At 54.2% G+C, this 19,646-nt stretch overlaps 1 protein-coding gene across 1 annotated transcript in view; it reads right to left on the minus strand.

Annotated features, from left to right (window-relative positions):
• Nucleotides 1-1,272: 1,272 nt before the first annotated feature.
• LOC140741642 (neurexophilin-2) overlaps nucleotides 1,273-19,646 on the minus strand; it is a 494,901-nt gene continuing 476,527 nt past the window's right edge. The window contains exon 3 of the mRNA XM_073071926.1: nucleotides 1,273-4,093. Within this exon, the coding sequence (XP_072928027.1) occupies nucleotides 3,389-4,093 (705 nt within the window). The 3' untranslated portion in view covers nucleotides 1,273-3,388. The remainder of the gene's footprint in view (nucleotides 4,094-19,646) is intronic.

A 19,646-nucleotide genomic window follows, 5' to 3' on the forward strand; every position in this document is an offset into this window, starting at 1 on the left:
GGTGCGGAGGGAGCGCCGTGCTGTGGGAGGGACGGTGAGGAGGGAGAGCCGTGCTGTGGGAGGGGCGGTGAGGAGGGAGTGCCGTGTTGTGGGAGGGGCGGTGAGGAGGGAGCACCGTGCTGTGGGAGGGGCGGTGAGGAGGGGGCACCGTGCTGTGGGAGGGGCAGTGAGGAGGGAGTGATGTGCTGAGGGAGGGGTGGTGAGGAGGGAGAGCCGTGCTGTGGGAGGGGCGGTGAGGAGGGAGCGCCCCGCTGTGGGAGGGGCGGTGAGGAGGGAGCGCCCCGCTGTGGGAGGGGCGGTGATGAGGGAGCACCGTGCTGTGGGAGGGGCAGTGAGGAGGGGGCACCGTGCTGTGGGAGGGGCAGTGAGGAGGGGGCGCCATGCTGTAGGGGGGGCGGTGAGGAGGGGCGCCGTGCTGTGGGAGGGTCGGTGAGGAGGGAGTGATGTGCTGAGGGAGGGGTGGTGAGGAGGGAGAGCCGTGCTGTGGGAGGGTCGGTGAGGAGGGAGCGCCGTGCTGTGGGAGGGGCGGTGAGGAGGGAGCGCCGTGCTGTGGGAGGGGCGGTGAGGAGGGGAGCCGTGCTGTGGGAGGGGCGGTGAGGAGGGAGCGCCGTGCTGTGGGAGGGGCGGTGAGGAGGGGAGCCGTGCTGTGGGACGGGCGGTGAGGAGGGAGCGCCCCGCTGTGGGAGGGGCGGTGAGGAGGGGGCGCCGTGCTGTGGGAGTGATGGTGAGGAGGGAGAGCCGTGCTGTGGGAGGGACGGTGAGGAGGGGGCGCCGTGCTGTGGGAGGGGCGGTGAGGAGGGGCGCCGTGCTGTGGGAGGGGCGGTGAGGAGGGGGCACCCCGTTGTGGGAGGGGCGGTGAGGAGGGGAGCCGTGCTGTGGGAGGGGCGATGATGAGGGAGTGCCCCGCTGTGGGAGGGGCGGTGAGGAGGGAGCGCCGTGCTGTGGGAGGGTCGGTGAGGAGGGGGCGCCGTGCTGTGGGAGGGACGATGAGGAGGGAGAGCCGTGCTGTGGGAGGGGCAGTGCGGAGGGAGCGCCGTGCTGTGGGAGGGGTGGTGAGGAGGGAGAGCCGTGCTGTGGGAGGGGCGGTGAGGAGGGAGCGCCCCGCTGTGGGAGGGGAGGTGAGGAGGGAGAGCCGTGTTGTGGGAGGGGCAGTGAGGAGGGAGAGCCGTGCTGTGGGAGGGGCGGTGAGGAGGGAGTGCCGTGCTGTAGGGGGGACGGTGAGGAGGGGGCGCCCCGCTGTCGGAGGGTCGGTGAGGAGGGAGAGCCGTGCTGTGGGAGGGGCGGTGAGGAGGGAGTGCCGTGCTGTAGGGGGGACGGTGAGGAGGGGGCGCCCCGCTGTCGGAGGGTCGGTGAGGAGGGAGAGCCGTGCTGTGTACTTTCACCCAGTCTGCCTCTCGTGATCGTATTTTCCTTTATCAGGTCCCCTCTCAATCACCTCTGTTCCAGGGAATAAAATCCTAGTCGACATCATCTCTCTTTGCAACTCAGGCCACGTAACATACTGATGAATCTTTTCTGCACTCCTTCCAGTTTAATGACCTCTTTCCTGTAAAGTGTGATCTGATGACAGCTTAGTCCGGTCCCTTTCTAGCTCTCTCCTCTCAATGTGTGCTGGAGTTAAGGGAGACCCTGTGGGCTGTCTCCTGAGCTTATCTTTTATGTGTGACCTTCTCTCCAGGAGTAGTGACATTTCCCTGACCATTGGACTATGTTCAGTTCCTTTCACACTCCAGCTCGTGCCGGCATGTAGGAAGACACGGGAAACATTCAGACTCGGGCTAAATGACACTAACACTGCCTAGTGCCCATTTGTCCACTCACGGTCAGGAAACATTCACCTCCAGCAATTTTGCTACCTCCTCTTGAGAGTTCAATGACATTCCCATTGCCCTGTCCCATTCCCTCAGCATCCTGGATGGTCACCATTGACCAGAAACCCAATCAGACCAATCAGACCTCCTGACAGCAGGAGGAGGTCAGACACAAAGGATCCTGTGGTGACTGACTGCCCTTTTGACACCACATTAGTTCTCCAATGTCCATGTACTCCACATCCACCACATTACCTCTCCATTGCCTACAGGTCAGGAGTGTGATGGAACACTCCCCACTTGCCTGGGTGGAGTTAGTCCATACACTCCACATCCACCACATTACCTCTCCACCGTCGACAGGTCAGGAGTGTGATGGAACACTCTCCACTTGCCCAGGTGGAGTTAGTCCATACACTCCACATCCACCACATTACCTCTCCACCGTCTACAGGTCAGGAGTGTGATGGAACACTCCCCACTTGCCTGGGTGGAGTTAGTCCATGTACTCCACATCCACCACATTAACTCTCCACTGTCTACAGGTCAGGAGTGTGATGGAACACTCCCCACTTGCCTGGGTGGAGTTAGTCCATGTACTCCACATCCACCACATTAACTCTCCACCGTCTACAGGTCAGGAGTGTGATGGAACACTCCCCACTTGCCCAGGTGGAGTTAGTCCACGTACTCCACATCCACCACATTACCTCTCCACCGTCTACAGGTCAGGAGTGTGAGAAGCTCAACACCACCTGGGACAAAGCATCCTGCTCAAATGGAAGCCCATCCACCTCCCCATCTAAACAACCCCTCTGTTCACCAATGGCACACAGTGAATGCAGTGTGCACCACCATCAAAATGCACCATGGTGTCTTGTAGAGGCTATTCTGACATCTCTCCCACCCAGGAGGACGAGGGCAGCAGGAATAGGATGAGGGGTAGGTCCCACTGAATCCTCCCAAATACTGAGAGCAGATGTGGAGAGGAAATCTCCACCAGTAGGACAGTCCAGGATCAAATGTCACAGCCTCAGAATGTAGGGACATCCCTTTGGAACTGGGATGGGGAGGAATTTCTTCAACCAGAAGATGGTGAATCTGTGGGATTTGTTGCCACCAGGGGCAGTGGAGGCCGAGACATTGGATGTACTGAAGAAGAATATGAATGGGTTTTTAATTGGTGAAGGGGTGAGGGGTTACAGTGAGACAGTGGGAGAACTGAATTGGGAAAGTTGGACAGACTACATTTGGAATATTTTGAGGAGTCTTGCTTCCCATATCTACGGAAGGATGTGCTGTCCATGGAGAGCATCGAGAGGAGGATCACCAGAACAATCCCGGAAATGAAAGGGTCGATGTACAAGAAGCATTTTATGTCTCTAGGTGTGTACTCGATGGGGTACAGCAAGATGAGGGTAGGGCAGGACACAAAAAATGCTGGAGGAGCTCAGTGGGTCAGGCAGCATCTACGAAGGGAAATGAACAATAGACATTTTGTACAAGATGGAAGCTGAGGATAAGAGAAGAGGGGATAACGAAGGGGCAGAGCAGACTTGAACTTGACGGCCACCTCCTCAGCCAAGGTAGGGCAGCTCGTTGTGGAAGTTATAGTCAGGGCAAACCTTCTGGACCAGCTTGTAGTCGGTGCTGTAGAAGGCCAGAAAGATGCAGATGACCTTGAAGGGTTTGGTGCACATCCAGGACGCCTGGCTCTGGGTGTGCTCCGAGTAACAGAGGCGTGAGGGGTCATAGAGGCAGGGGCGGGTCTTGCGCGCCCGGTCCGTCTTCTCATACTCCACCCGGCAGTTGAAGAGACGGTGACCCACGGCGGCCAGCTCCGGTGCCGTCTCCTGGAGGAGGTTGAAACCCACCAGGCGAGTCGGGGGCACAATGCTAACAGAGACATTACCCAGGCTGGAGGAGTTGTGCCGGAAGAAGACACTGAAGGTGCCGTTCACGTGGTCCACGACCTTCCCGGTCAGCAGCACGCTGAACTTCACCGTCCGCACATTCACGTAGAAGTCACCCCAGCCAAATAGCTTGCGGCCCCGGCCGGGCTTCAGTTGGAGGCGGCGCCGCCGGCGCGGGAGGGGGTCGAGGGGCAATGGAGGCCAGTCAGGCAAGACGGAGGGGCCCCCTGGACTCTCCCGCAGGGAGGCAGAGGAGGGAGGATGCAGGACAACGCTGCCTCCCCCGTATGAGAGAGAGAGCGACCGCGGGCCGGAGGTCAGGTCCAGGAGGTCAAGGGTCCGTGAGAGTTGGCTTTGTGTGGGGGTGAGCTGGGGCAGGTGATGGACAGAAGGGGAGCAGGGAGGGGAGAGACAGAGATGGGAGGACAGAGAGGGATGATAGGGAGATGGGGAGAGGGGAGGAAAGGGAGAGGGAGAAGCCAGGAAGGGAGGAGGGAATGACAAGGAAGGGGGGTGGGATGAGGGAGAGTGCGAAGTGCAAGGGGAGGGACAAGAGGGGGACAGGGAAAGAGTGGGAAAAATGAAGAGTTGGAGACGGAGGGAGTGACAGAAATAAGGTCAAAGGCATAGAGAAATAGGGGATGAAGAGATGCATGAAAGAGAGGGAGAGAGAGGGAAAAGGGAGGAGAGACAGAATAACATCAGGTGTAAAAGAAACATTCCCAGCCTCCCAACATCTAGAACACATCAAACAGCAGGTCCAATCTTCATCACTATGTGGGAAATTATTCATCATCATCACACAACAAATTAGAGCAATCCATTTACCTCCATGCATGAGGTGTGGAGGGAGCTTCACTCTGTGTCTGACCCTGGGAGTGTGTGATGGGACAGCGTGGAGGGAGCTTCACTCTGTATCTGACCCTGGGATTGTGTGATGGGACAGTGTGGAGGGAGATTCACTCTCTGTCTGACCCTGGGAGTGTGTGATGGGACGGTGTGGAGGGAGATTCACTCTGTGTCTGACCCTGGGAGTGTGTGATGGGACAGTGTGGAAGGAGATTCACTGTGTCTGACCCTGGGAGTGTGTGATGGGACGGTGTGGAGGGAGCTTCACTCTGTATCTGACCCTGGGAGTGTGTGATGGGATGGTATGGAGGGAGATTCATTCGGTGTCTCACCCTGGGAGTGTGTGATGGGACAGGTTGGAGGGAGCTTCACTCTGTGTCTGACCCCGGGAGTGTGTGATGGGACAGTGTGGAGGGAGATTCACTCTCTGTCTGACCCTGGGAGTGTGTGATGGGACAGTGCAAAGGGAGATTCACTGTGTCTGACCCTGGGAGTGTGTGATGGAACAGTGTGGAGGGAGATTCACTCTGTGTCTGACCCTGGGAGTGTGTGATGGGACAGTGTGGAGGGAGATTCACTCTGTGTCTGACCCTGGGAGTGTGTGACGGGACAGTGTGGAGGGAGATTCACTCTGTGTCTGACCCCGGGAGTGTGTGATGAGACAGTGTGGAGGGAGATTCACTCTGTGTCTGAACCCGGGAGTGTGTGATGGGACAGTGTGGAGGGAGATTCACTCTGTGTCTGACCCCGGGAGTGTGTGATGGGACAGTGTGGAGGGAGATTCACTCTCTGTCTGACCCTGGGAGAGTGTGATGGGACAGTGTGGAAGGAGCTTCACTCTGTGTCTGACCCTGGGAGTGTGTGATGGGACAGTGCAAAGGGAGATTCACTGTGTCTGACCCTGGGAGTGTGTGATGGAACAGTGTGGAGGGAGATTCACTCTGTGTCTGACCCTGGGAGTGTGTGATGGGACAGTGTGGAGGGAGATTCACTCTGTGTCTGACCCTGGGAGTGTGTGACGGGACAGTGTGGAGGGAGATTCACTCTGTGTCTGACCCCGGGAGTGTGTGATGAGACAGTGTGGAGGGAGATTCACTCTGTGTCTGAACCCGGGAGTGTGTGATGGGACAGTGTGGAGGGAGTTTCACTCTGTGTCTGACCCCGGGAGTATGTGATGGGACGGTGTGGAGGGAGCTTCACTCTGTGTCTGACCCCGGGAGTGTGTGATGGGACGGTGTGGAGGGAACTTCACTCTGTGTCTGAACCCAGGAGTATGTGTTGGGACGGGGTGGAGGGAGATTCACTCTGTGTCTGACAATAGACTGTAGGTGCAGGAGTAGGCCATTTGGCCCTTCTAGCCAGCACCGCCATTCACTGTGATCATGGCTGATCATACACAATCAGTACCCCGTTCCTGCCCTCTCCCCATATCCCTTGACCCCACTATCTATAAGAGCTCTATCTAACTCTCTCTTGAATGCATCCAGAGACTTGGCCTCCACTGCCTTCTGGGGCAGAGCATTCCACATATCCACCACTCCCTGGGTGAAAAAGTTTTTCTGCATCTCTGTTCTAAATGGCCTACCCCTTATTCTTAAACTGTGGCCTCTAGTTCTGGACTCACCCATCAGCGGGAACATGCTTCCTGCTTCCAGTGTGTCCAATCCCTTAATAATCTTATATGTTTCAATCAGATCCCCTCTCATCCTTCTAAATTCCAGTGTATACAAGCCCAGTCGCTCCAATCTTTCAACATATGACAGTCCCGCCATTCCGGGAATTAACCTTGTGAACCTACGCTGCACTCCCTCAATAGCAAGAATGTCCTTCCTCAAATTTGGAGACCAAAACTGCACACAATACTCCAGGTGGGGTCTCACCAGGGCCCTGTACAGCTGCAGAAGGACCTCTTTACTCCTATACTCAATTCCTCTTGTTATAAAGGCCAGCATGCCATTAGCTTTCTTCACTGCCTGCTGTACCTGCATGCTTGCTTTCATTGACTGACGTACAAGAACACCTAGAATTCGTTGTACTTCCCCTTTTCCTAACTTGACTCCATTTAGATAGTAATCTGCCTTCCTGTTCTTGCCACCAAAGTGGATAACCTCACATTTATCCACATTAAACTGCATCTGCCATACATTTGCCCACTCACCCAACCTGTCCAAGTCACCCTGCATTCTCATAACATCCTCCTGACATTTCACACTGCCACCCAGCTTTGTGTCATCAGCAAATTTGTTAATGTTACTTTTAATCCCTTCATCTAAATCATTAATGTATATTGTAAACAGCTGCGGTCCCAGCACCGAAACTTGCGGTACCCCACTGGTCGCAGCCTGCCATTCCGAAAGGGACCCGTTAATCCCTACTCTTTGTTTCCTGTCAGCCAGCCAATTTTCAATCCATGTCAGTACTCTGCCCCCAATACCATGTGCCCTAATTTTGCCCACTAATCTCCTATGTGGGACTTTATCAAAAGCTTTCTGGAAGTCCAGGTGCACTACATCCACTGGCTCTCCCTTGTCCATTTTCATAGTTATATCCTCAAAAAACTCCAGAAGATTAGTCAAGCATGATTTTCCCTTCATAAATCCATGCTGACTTGGACTGATCCTTCTACTGCTATCCAAATGTGTTGTAATTTCCTATTTTATAATTGACTCCAGCATCTTTCCCACCACTGATGTCAGGCTAACCAGACCCCGCTTGTGTGTGATGGGACAGTGTTGAGGGAGATTCACTCTGTCTCTGACACTGTGAGTGTGTGATGGGACAGTGCGGAGGTAGATTCACTCTATGTCTGACTCCGGGAGTGTGTGATGGGACAGTGTTGAGGGAGATTCACTCTGTGTCTGACCCTGTGAGTGTGTGATGGGACAGTGTGGAGGGAGATTCACTCTGTGTCTGACCCTGTGAGTGTGTGATGGGACAGTGTGGAGGGAGATCCACTCTGTGTCTGACTCCAGGAGTGTGTGATGGGACAGTGTGGAGGCAAATTCACTCTGTGTCTGACCCTAGGAGTGTGTGATGGGACAGTGTGGAGGGAGATTCACTCTGTGTCTGACCCTAGGAGTGAGTTTTGGGATAGATGGAGGGAGATTCACTCTCTCTATCTGACCCTGGGAGTGAGTGATGGGACAGTATGGAGGGACATTGACTCTGTTTCTGACCCTGGGAGTTTGTGATGGGATGGTTGGAGGGAGCTTCACTCTGTGTCTTACTCTAGGAGTGTGTGTTGGGATGGTTGGAGGGAGATTCACTCTGTGTCTGACCCCGGGACTGTGTGATGGGATGGTGTGGCGGGAGATTCACTCAGTGTCTGACCCTGGGGGTGTGTGATTGACAGTGTGGAGGGATATTGACTCTGTGTCTGACCCTAGGAGTAGGTTTTGGGATGGTTGGAGGGAGATTCACTCTGTGTCTGACCCCGGGACTGTGTGATGGGATGGTGTGGCGGGAGATTCACTCTGTGTCTGACCCTGGGAGTGTGTGACTGGATGGTTGGAGGGAGCTTCACTTTGTGTCTTACCCTAGAAGTGTGTGTTGGGATGGTTGGAGGGAGATTCACTCTGTGTCTGACCCGAGGAGTGTGTGATGAGACAGCGTGGAGGGAGTTACACTCTGTGTCTGACCCCGGGAGTTTGTGATGGGATGGTTGGAGGTAAATTCTGTCTGTGTCTGACCCCGGGAATGTGTGATAGGATGGTGTGGAGAGAGACTCACTCTGTGTCTGACCACGGGAGTGTGTGATGAGACAGTGTGGAGGGAGATTCACTCTGTCTCTGACACCGGATGTGTGTGATGGGACATTATGGAGGGAGCTTCACTTTGTGTCTGACCCTGGGAGTGTCGGTTGGGACAGTGTGGAGGGAGAATCACTCTGCGTCTGACACCAGCAATGTGTGATGGAACATTATGGAGGGAGCTTCACTTTGTGTCTGACCCCGGCAGTCTGTGATGGGATGGTGTGGAGGGAGTTTCACTCTGTGTCTGACCCCGGGAGTATGTGATGGGACGGTGTGGAGGGAGCTTCACTCTGTGTCTGACCCCGGGAGTGTGTGATGGGACGGTGTGGAGGGAACTTCACTCTGTGTCTGAACCCAGGAGTGTGTGTTGGGACGGGGTGGAGGGAGATTCACTCTGTGTCTGACAATAGACTGTAGGTGCAGGAGTAGGCCATTTGGCCCTTCTAGCCAGCACCGCCATTCACTGTGATCATGGCTGATCATACACAATCAGTACCCCGTTCCTGCCCTCTCCCCATATCCCTTGACCCCACTATCTATAAGAGCTCTATCTAACTCTCTCTTGAATGCATCCAGAGACTTGGCCTCCACTGCCTTCTGGGGCAGAGCATTCCACATATCCACCACTCCCTGGGTGAAAAAGTTTTTCTGCATCTCTGTTCTAAATGGCCTACCCCTTATTCTTAAACTGTGGCCTCTAGTTCTGGACTCACCCATCAGTGGGAACATGCTTCCTGCTTCCAGTGTGTCCAATCCCTTAATAATCTTATATGTTTCAATCAGATCCCCTCTCATCCTTCTAAATTCCAGTGTATACAAGCCCAGTCGCTCCAATCTTTCAACATATGACAGTCCCGCCATTCCGGGAATTAACCTTGTGAACCTACGCTGCACTCCCTCAATAGCAAGAATGTCCTTCCTCAAATTTGGAGACCAAAACTGCACACAATACTCCAGGTGGGGTCTCACCAGGGCCCTGTACAGCTGCAGAAGGACCTCTTTACTCCTATACTCAATTCCTCTTGTTATAAAGGCCAGCATGCCATTAGCTTTCTTCACTGCCTGCTGTACCTGCATGCTTGCTTTCATTGACTGACGTACAAGAACACCTAGAATTCGTTGTACTTCCCCTTTTCCTAACTTGACTCCATTTAGATAGTAATCTGCCTTCCTGTTCTTGCCACCAAAGTGGATAACCTCACATTTATCCACATTAAACTGCATCTGCCATACATTTGCCCACTCACCCAACCTGTCCAAGTCACCCTGCATTCTCATAACATCCTCCTGACATTTCACACTGCCACCCAGCTTTGTGTCATCAGCAAATTTGTTAATGTTACTTTTAATCCCTTCATCTAAATCATTAATGTATATTGTAAACAGCTGCGGTCCCAGCACCGAAACTTGCGGTACCCCACTGGTCGCAGCCTGCCATTCCGAAAGGGACCCGTTAATCCCTACTCTTTGTTTCCTGTCAGCCAGCCAATTTTCAATCCATGTCAGTACTCTGCCCCCAATACCATGTGCCCTAATTTTGCCCACTAATCTCCTATGTGGGACTTTATCAAAAGCTTTCTGGAAGTCCAGGTGCACTACATCCACTGGCTCTCCCTTGTCCATTTTCATAGTTATATCCTCAAAAAACTCCAGAAGATTAGTCAAGCATGATTTTCCCTTCATAAATCCATGCTGACTTGGACTGATCCTTCTACTGCTATCCAAATGTGTTGTAATTTCCTATTTTATAATTGACTCCAGCATCTTTCCCACCACTGATGTCAGGCTAACCAGACCCCGCTTGTGTGTGATGGGACAGTGTTGAGGGAGATTCACTCTATGTCTGACTCCGGGAGTGTGTGATGGGACAGTGTTGAGGGAGATTCACTCTGTGTCTGACCCTGTGAGTGTGTGATGGGACAGTGTGGAGGGAGATTCACTCTGTGTCTGACCCTGTGAGTGTGTGATGGGACAGTGTGGAGGGAGATTCACTCTGTGTCTGACTCCGGGAGTGTGTGATGGGACAGTGTGGAGGGAGATCCACTCTGTGTCTGACTCCAGGAGTGTGTGATGGGACAGTGCGGAGGGAGATTCACTCTGTGTCTGACCCCGGGAGTGTGTGATGGGACGGTGTGGAGTGAGATTCACTCTGTGTCTGACCCTAGGAGTGTGTGATGGGACAGTGTGGAGGGAGATTCACTCTGTGTCTGACCCTAGGAGTGAGTTTTGGGATAGATGGAGGGAGATTCACTCTCTCTATCTGACCCTGGGAGTGAGTGATGAGACAGTATGGAGGGACATTGACTCTGTTTCTGACCCTGGGAGTGTGTGATGGGACAGTGTGGAGGGTGATTCACTCTCTGTCTGACCCTGGGAGTGTGTGATGGGACAGTGTGGAGGGAGATTCACTCTGTGTCTGACCCCGGGAGTGTGTGATGGGATGGTTGGAGGGAGCTTCACTCTGTGTCTGACCCCGGGACTGTGTGATGGGATGGTGTGGCGGGAGATTCACTCAGTGTCTGACCCTGGGGGTGTGTGATGGGATGGTGTGGCGGGAGATTCACTCAGTGTCTGACCCTGGGGGTGTGTGATTGACAGTGTGGAGGGATATTGACTCTGTGTCTGACCCTAGGAGTAGGTTTTGGGATGGTTGGAGGGAGATTCACTCTGTGTCTGACCCCGGGACTGTGTGATGGGATGGTGTGGCGGGAGATTCACTCTGTGTCTGACCCTGGGAGTGTGTGATGGGATGGTGTGGTGGGAGATTCACTCTGTGTCTGACCCTGGGAGTGTGTGATGGGATGGTTGGAGGGAGATTCACTCTGTGTCTGACCCTGGGAGTGTGTGACTGGATGGTTGGAGGGAGCTTCACTTTGTGTCTTACCCTAGAAGTGTGTGTTGGGATGGTTGGAGGGAGATTCACTCTGTGTCTGACCCGAGGAGTGTGTGATGAGACAGCGTGGAGGGAGTTACACTCTGTGTCTGACCCCGGGAGTTTGTGATGGGATGGTTGGAGGTAAATTCTGTCTGTGTCTGACCCCGGGAATGTGTGATAGGATGGTGTGGAGAGAGACTCACTCTGTGTCTGACCACGGGAGTGTGTGATGAGACAGTGTGGAGGGAGATTCACTCTGTCTCTGACACCGGATGTGTGTGATGGGACATTATGGAGGGAGCTTCACTTTGTGTCTGACCCTGGGAGTGTCGGTTGGGACAGTGTGGAGGGAGAATCACTCTGCGTCTGACACCAGCAATGTGTGATGGAACATTATGGAGGGAGCTTCACTTTGTGTCTGACCCCGGCAGTCTGTGATGGGATGGTGTGGAGGGAGTTTCCCTCTGTGTTTGACCCCAGGAGTGTGTGATGGGATGGTTGGGAGGGAGCTTCACTCTGTGTCTGACCCCCGGAGTATGTGATACGATGGTGTGGAGAGAGTTTCACTCTGTGTTTGACCGTGAGTGTGTGATGGAAAAGTGTGGAGGGAGTTTCACTCTCTGACTAACCCTGGGAGTGTGTGATGGGACGGTGTGGAGGGAGATTCACTCTGTGTCTGACCCCGGGAGTGTGTAATGGGACAGTGTGGAGGGAGATTCACTCTGTGTCTGACCCTGGGAGTGTGTGATGGGACAGTGTGGAGGGAGTTTCTCTCTGTGTCTGATGCTGGGAGTGTGTGATGGGACAGTGTGGAGGGAGATTCACTCTGTGTCTGATCCTGGGAGAGTGTGATGGGACAGTGTGGAGGGACATTGACTCTGTGTCTGACCCTGGGAGTGTGTGATGGGACAGTGTGGAGAGAGATTCACTCTGTGTCTGACCCTGTGAGTGTGTGATGGGACAGTGTGGCGGGAGATTCACTCTGTGTCTGACCCTAGGAGTGAGTTTTGGGATAGTTGGAGGGAGATTCACTCTCTGTCTGACCCTGGGAGTTTGTGATGGAAAAGTGTGGAGGGAGATTCACTCTGTGTCTGACCCCGGAGGTTGTGATGGGATGGTGTGGAGGGAGATTCACTCTGTGTCTGACCCCGGGAGTGTGTGATGGGACAGTGTGGAGGGAGATTCACTCTGTGTCTGACCCCGGGAGTGTGTGATGGGACAGTGTGGAGGTAGATTCACTCTGTGTCTGACCCGAGGAGTGTGTGATGGGACAGTCTGGAGGGAGTTACACTCTGTGTCTGAACCCGGGAGTTTGTGATGGGATGGTTGGAGGTTGATTCTGTCTGTGTCTGATCCCGGGAGTGTGTGATGGGATGGTGTGGAGATTCACTTTGTGTCTGACCCTGGGAGTGTGTGATGGGATGGTGTGGAGGGAGCTTCACTCTGTGTCTGTCCCTGGGAGTGTGTGATGGGATGGTGTGGAGGGAGATTGAATCTGTCTGACCCCGGGTGTGTGATGGGACAGTGTGGAGGTAGATTGAATGTGTGTCTGACCCTGGGAGAGTGTGACGGGACAGTTTGGAGGGAGATTCACTCTGTGTCTGACCCTGGGAGAGTGTGACGGGACATTATGGAGGGAGCTTCACTTTGTGTCTGACCCCGGCAGTGTGTGATGGGATGGTGTGGAGAGAGTTTCTCTCTGTGTCTGACGCTGGGAGTGTGTGATAGGACAGTGTGGAGGAAGATTCACTCTATCTGACCCCGAGTTACTGATGGGACAGTGTGGAGGGAGTTTCACTCTGTGACTGACACCGGGAATGTTTGATGGGATGGTGTGGAGGGAGTTTCACTCTGTGTCTGACCCTGGGAGTGTCGGTTGGGACAGTGTGGAGGGACATTCACTCTGCGTCTGACACCGGGAATGTGTGATGGGACAGTATGGAGGGAGCTTCACTCTGTGTCTTACCCTAGGAGTGTGTGTTGGGATGGTTGGAGGGAGATTCACTCTGTGTCTGACCCCGGGACTGTGTGATGGGATGGTGTGGCGGGAGATTCACTCAGTGTCTGACCCCGGGAGTGTGTGGTGGGACAGTGTGGAGGGAGATTCACTCTGTGTCTGACCCTAGGAGTGAGTTTTGGGATAGATGGAGGGAGATTCACTCTCTGTCTGACCTCGGGAGTGTGTGATGGGACAGTGTGGGGGCGAGATTCACTCTGTTTCTGACTCCGGGAGTGTGTGATGGGATGGTGTGGAGGGAGCTTCACTCTGTGTCTGACCCTTGGAGTGTGTGTTGGGATGGTTGGAGGGAGATTCAATCTGTGTCTGACCCCGGGTGTGTGATGGGACAGTGTGGAGGTAGATTGAATGTGTGTCTGACCCTGGGAGAGTGTGACGGGACATTATGGAGGGAGCTTCACTTTGTGTCTGACCCCGGCAGTGTGTGATGGGATGGTGTGGAGAGAGTTTCTCTCTGTGTCTGACGCTGGGAGTGTGTGATAGGACAGTGTGGAGGAAGATTCACTCTATCTGACCCCGAGTTACTGATGGGACAGTGTGGAGGGCGTTTAACTCTGTGACTGACACCAGGAATGTTTGATGGGATGGTGTGGAGGGAGTTTCACTCTGTGTCTGACCCTGGGAGTGTGTGATGGGACAGTATGGAGGGAGTTTCACTCTGTGTCTGACCCTGGGAGTGAGTTTTGGGATAGATGGAGGGAGCTTCACTCTGTGTCTTACCCTAGCAGTGTGTGTTGGGATGGTTGGAGGGAGATTCACTCTGTGTCTGACCCCGGGACTGTGTGATGGGATGGTGTGGCGGGAGATTCACTCAGTGTCTGACCCCGGGAGTGTGTGGTGGGACAGTGTGGAGGGAGATTCACTCTGTGTCTGACCCTAGGAGTGAGTTTTGGGATAGATGGAGGGAGATTCACTCTCTGTCTGACCTCGGGAGTGTGTGATGGGACAGTGTGGGGGCGAGATTCACTCTGTTTCTGACTCCGGGAGTGTGTGACGGGACAGTTTGGAGGGAGATTCACTCTGTGTCTGACCCTGGGAGAGTGTGACGGGACATTATGGAGGGAGCTTCACTTTGTGTCTGACCCCGGCAGTGTGTGATGGGATGGTGAGGAGGGAGTTTCACTCTGTGTCTGACCCCGGGAGTGTGAGATGGTATAGTGTGGAGGGAGTTTCCCTCTGTGTTTGACCCCAGGAGTGTGTGATGGGATGGTTGGGAGGGAGCTTCACTCTGTGTCTGACCCCCGGAGTATGTGATACGATGGTGTGGAGAGAGTTTCACTCTGTGTTTGACCGTGAGTGTGTGATGGAAAAGTGTGGAGGGAGTTTCACTCTCTGACTAACCCTGGGAGTGTGTGATGGGACGGTGTGGAGGGAGATTCACTCTGTGTCTGACCCCGGGAGTGTGTAATGGGACAGTGTGGAGGGAGATTCACTCTGTGTCTGACCCTGGGAGTGTGTGATGGGACAGTGTGGAGGGAGTTTCTCTCTGTGTCTGATGCTGGGAGTGTGTGATGGGACAGTGTGGAGGGAGATTCACTCTGTGTCTGATCCTGGGAGAGTGTGATGGGACAGTGTGGAGGGACATTGACTCTGTGTCTGACCCTGGGAGTGTGTGATGGGACAGTGTGGAGAGAGATTCACTCTGTGTCTGACCCTGTGAGTGTGTGATGGGACAGTGTGGCGGGAGATTCACTCTGTGTCTGACCCTAGGAGTGAGTTTTGGGATAGTTGGAGGGAGATTCACTCTCTGTCTGACCCTGGGAGTTTGTGATGGAAAAGTGTGGAGGGAGATTCACTCTGTGTCTGACCCCGGAGGTTGTGATGGGATGGTGTGGAGGGAGATTCACTCTGTGTCTGACCCCGGGAGTGTGTGATGGGACAGTGTGGAGGGAGATTCACTCTGTGTCTGACCCCGGGAGTGTGTGATGGGACAGTGTGGAGGTAGATTCACTCTGTGTCTGACCCGAGGAGTGTGTGATGGGACAGTCTGGAGGGAGTTACACTCTGTGTCTGACCCCGGGAGTGTGTGATGGGACAGTGTGGAGGTAGATTCACTCTGTGTCTGACCCGAGGAGTGTGTGATGGGACAGTCTGGAGGGAGTTACACTCTGTGTCTGAACCCGGGAGTGTGTGATGGGATGGTGTGGAGATTCACTTTGTGTCTGACCCTGGGAGTGTGTGATGGGATGGTGTGGAGGGAGCTTCACTCTGTGTCTGTCCCTGGGAGTGTGTGATGGGATGGTGTGGAGGGAGATTGAATCTGTCTGACCCCGGGTGTGTGATGGGACAGTGTGGAGGTAGATTGAATGTGTGTCTGACCCTGGGAGAGTGTGACGGGACAGTTTGGAGGGAGATTCACTCTGTGTCTGACCCTGGGAGAGTGTGACGGGACATTATGGAGGGAGCTTCACTTTGTGTCTGACCCCGGCAGTGTGTGATGGGATGGTGTGGAGAGAGTTTCTCTCTGTGTCTGACGCTGGGAGTGTGTGATAGGACAGTGTGGAGGAAGATTCACTCTATCTGACCCCGAGTTACTGATGGGACAGTGTGGAGGGCGTTTAACTCTGTGACTGACACCAGGAATGTTTGATGGGATGGTGTGGAGGGAGTTTCACTCTGTGTCTGACCCTGGGAGTGTGTGATGGGACAGTATGGAGGGAGTTTCACTCTGTGTCTGACCCTGGGAGTGAGTTTTGGGATAGATGGAGGGAGCTTCACTCTGTGTCTTACCCTAGCAGTGTGTGTTGGGATGGTTGGAGGGAGATTCACTCTGTGTCTGACCCCGGGACTGTGTGATGGGATGGTGTGGCGGGAGATTCACTCAGTGTCTGACCCCGGGAGTGTGTGGTGGGACAGTGTGGAGGGAGATTCACTCTGTGTCTGACCCTAGGAGTGAGTTTTGGGATAGATGGAGGGAGATTCACTCTCTGTCTGACCTCGGGAGTGTGTGATGGGACAGTGTGGGGGCGAGATTCACTCTGTTTCTGACTCCGGGAGTGTGTGACGGGACAGTTTGGAGGGAGATTCACTCTGTGTCTGACCCTGGGAGAGTGTGACGGGACATTATGGAGGGAGCTTCACTTTGTGTCTGACCCCGGCAGTGTGTGATGGGATGGTGAGGAGGGAGTTTCACTCTGTGTCTGACCCCGGGAGTGTGAGATGGTATAGTGTGGAGGGAGTTTCCCTCTGTGTTTGACCCCAGGAGTGTGTGATGGGATGGTTGGGAGGGAGCTTCACTCTGTGTCTGACCCCCGGAGTATGTGATACGATGGTGTGGAGAGAGTTTCACTCTGTGTTTGACCGTGAGTGTGTGATGGAAAAGTGTGGAGGGAGTTTCACTCTCTGACTAACCCTGGGAGTGTGTGATGGGACGGTGTGGAGGGAGATTCACTCTGTGTCTGACCCCGGGAGTGTGTAATGGGACAGTGTGGAGGGAGATTCACTCTGTGTCTGACCCTGGGAGTGTGTGATGGGACAGTGTGGAGGGAGTTTCTCTCTGTGTCTGATGCTGGGAGTGTGTGATGGGACAGTGTGGAGGGAGATTCACTCTGTGTCTGATCCTGGGAGAGTGTGATGGGACAGTGTGGAGGGACATTGACTCTGTGTCTGACCCTGGGAGTGTGTGATGGGACAGTGTGGAGAGAGATTCACTCTGTGTCTGACCCTGTGAGTGTGTGATGGGACAGTGTGGCGGGAGATTCACTCTGTGTCTGACCCTAGGAGTGAGTTTTGGGATAGTTGGAGGGAGATTCACTCTCTGTCTGACCCTGGGAGTTTGTGATGGAAAAGTGTGGAGGGAGATTCACTCTGTGTCTGACCCCGGAGGTTGTGATGGGATGGTGTGGAGGGAGATTCACTCTGTGTCTGACCCGAGGAGTGTGTGATGGGACAGTCTGGAGGGAGTTACACTCTGTGTCTGAACCCGGGAGTTTGTGATGGGATGGTTGGAGGTTGATTCTGTCTGTGTCTGATCCCGGGAGTGTGTGATGGGATGGTGTGGAGATTCACTTTGTGTCTGACCCTGGGAGTGTGTGATGGGATGGTGTGGAGGGAGCTTCACTCTGTGTCTGTCCCTGGGAGTGTGTGATGGGATGGTGTGGAGGGAGATTGAATCTGTCTGACCCCGGGTGTGTGATGGGACAGTGTGGAGGTAGATTGAATGTGTGTCTGACCCTGGGAGAGTGTGACGGGACAGTTTGGAGGGAGATTCACTCTGTGTCTGACCCTGGGAGAGTGTGACGGGACATTATGGAGGGAGCTTCACTTTGTGTCTGACCCCGGCAGTGTGTGATGGGATGGTGTGGAGAGAGTTTCTCTCTGTGTCTGACGCTGGGAGTGTGTGATGGGACAGTGTGGAGGGAGTTTCTCTCTGTGTCTGACGCTGGGAGTGTGTGATAGGACAGTGTGGAGGAAGATTCACTCTATCTGACCCCGAGTTACTGATGGGACAGTGTGGAGGGCGTTTAACTCTGTGACTGACACCAGGAATGTTTGATGGGATGGTGTGGAGGGAGTTTCACTCTGTGTCTGACCCTGGGAGTGTGTGATGGGACAGTATGGAGGGAGTTTCACTCTGTGTCTGACCCTGGGAGTGAGTTTTGGGATAGATGGAGGGAGCTTCACTCTGTGTCTTACCCTAGCAGTGTGTGTTGGGATGGTTGGAGGGAGATTCACTCTGTGTCTGACCCCGGGACTGTGTGATGGGATGGTGTGGCGGGAGATTCACTCAGTGTCTGACCCCGGGAGTGTGTGTTGGGACAGTGTGGAGGGAGATTCACTCTGTGTCTGACCCTAGGAGTGAGTTTTGGGATAGATGGAGGGAGCTTCACTTTGTGTCTGACCCCGGGAGTGTGAGATGGTATAGTGTCGAGGGAGTTTCCCTCTGTGTTTGACCCCAGGAGTGTGTGATGGGATGGTTGGGAGGGAGCTTCACTCTGTGTCTGACCCCCGGAGTATGTGATACGATGGTGTGGAGAGAGTTTCACTCTGTGTTTGACTGTGAGTGTGTGATGGAAAAGTGTGGAGGGAGTTTCACTCTCTGACTAACCCTGGGAGTGTGTGATGGGACGGTGTGGAGGGAGATTCACTCTGTGTCTGACCCCGGGAGTGTGTAATGGGACAGTGTGGAGGGAGATTCACTCTGTGTCTGACCCTGGGAGTGTGTGATGGGACAGTGTGGAGGGAGATTCACTCTGTGTCTGACCCTGTGAGTGTGTGATGGGACAGTGTGGCGGGAGATTCACTCTGTGTCTGACCCTAGGAGTGAGTTTTGGGATAGTTGGAGGGAGATTCACTCTCTGTCTGACCCTGGGAGTTTGTGATGGAAAAGTGTGGAGGGAGATTCACTCTGTGTCTGACCCTGGGAGTGTGTGATGGGATGGTGTGGAGGGAGCTTCACTCTGTGTCTGACCCTTGGAGTGTGTGTTGGGATGGTTGGAGGGAGATTCAATCTGTGTCTGACCCCGGGTGTGGGATGGGACAGTGTGGAGGTAGATTGAATGTGTGTCTGACCCTGGGAGAGTGTGACGGGACATTATGGAGGGAGCTTCACTTTGTGTCTGACCCCGGCAGTGTGTGATGGGATGGTGTGGAGAGAGTTTCTCTCTGTGTCTGACGCTGGGAGTGTGTGATAGGACAGTGTGGAGGAAGATTCACTCTATCTGACCCCGAGTTACTGATGGGACAGTGTGGAGGGCGTTTCACTCTGTGACTGACACCAGGAATGTTTGATGGGATGGTGTGGAGGGAGTTTCACTCTGTGTCTGACCCTGGGAGTGTGTGATGGGACAGTATGGAGGGAGTTTCACTCTGTGTCTGACCCCAGGAGTGTGTGTTGGGATGGTTGGAGGGAGATTCACTCTGTGTCTGACCCCGGGACTGTGTGATGGGATGGTGTGGCGGGAGATTCACTCAGTGTCTGACCCCAGGAGTGTGTGGTGGGACAGTGTGGAGGGAGATTCACTCTGTGTCTGACCCTAGGAGTGAGTTTTGGGATAGATGGAGGGAGATTCACTCTCTGTCTGACCTCGGGAGTGTGTGATGGGACAGTGTGGGGGCGAGATTCACTTTGTTTCTGACTCCGGGAGTGTGTGATGGGATGGTGTGGAGGGAGCTTCACTCTGTGTCTGATCCCGGGAGTGTGTGATGGGACAGTGTGGAGGGAGCTTCACTCTGTGTCTGACCCTTGGAGTGTGTGTTGGGATGGTTGGAGGGAGATTCAATCTGTGTCTGACCCCGGGAGAGTGTGATGGGACAGTGTGGAGAGAGTTTAACTCTGTGTCTGACCCTGGGAGTGTGTAATGGGACAGTGAGGAGGGACCTTCACTCTGTGTCTGACCGTACGAGTGTGTGTTGGGATGGTTGGAGGGAGATTCACTCTGCGTCTGACACCGGGAATGTGTGATGGGACAGAATGGATAAAGCTTCATT

This window comes from Hemitrygon akajei, chromosome 18, assembly GCF_048418815.1.
Source record: "Hemitrygon akajei chromosome 18, sHemAka1.3, whole genome shotgun sequence".
NCBI classification, from domain to species: Eukaryota; Metazoa; Chordata; class Chondrichthyes; order Myliobatiformes; family Dasyatidae; genus Hemitrygon; species Hemitrygon akajei.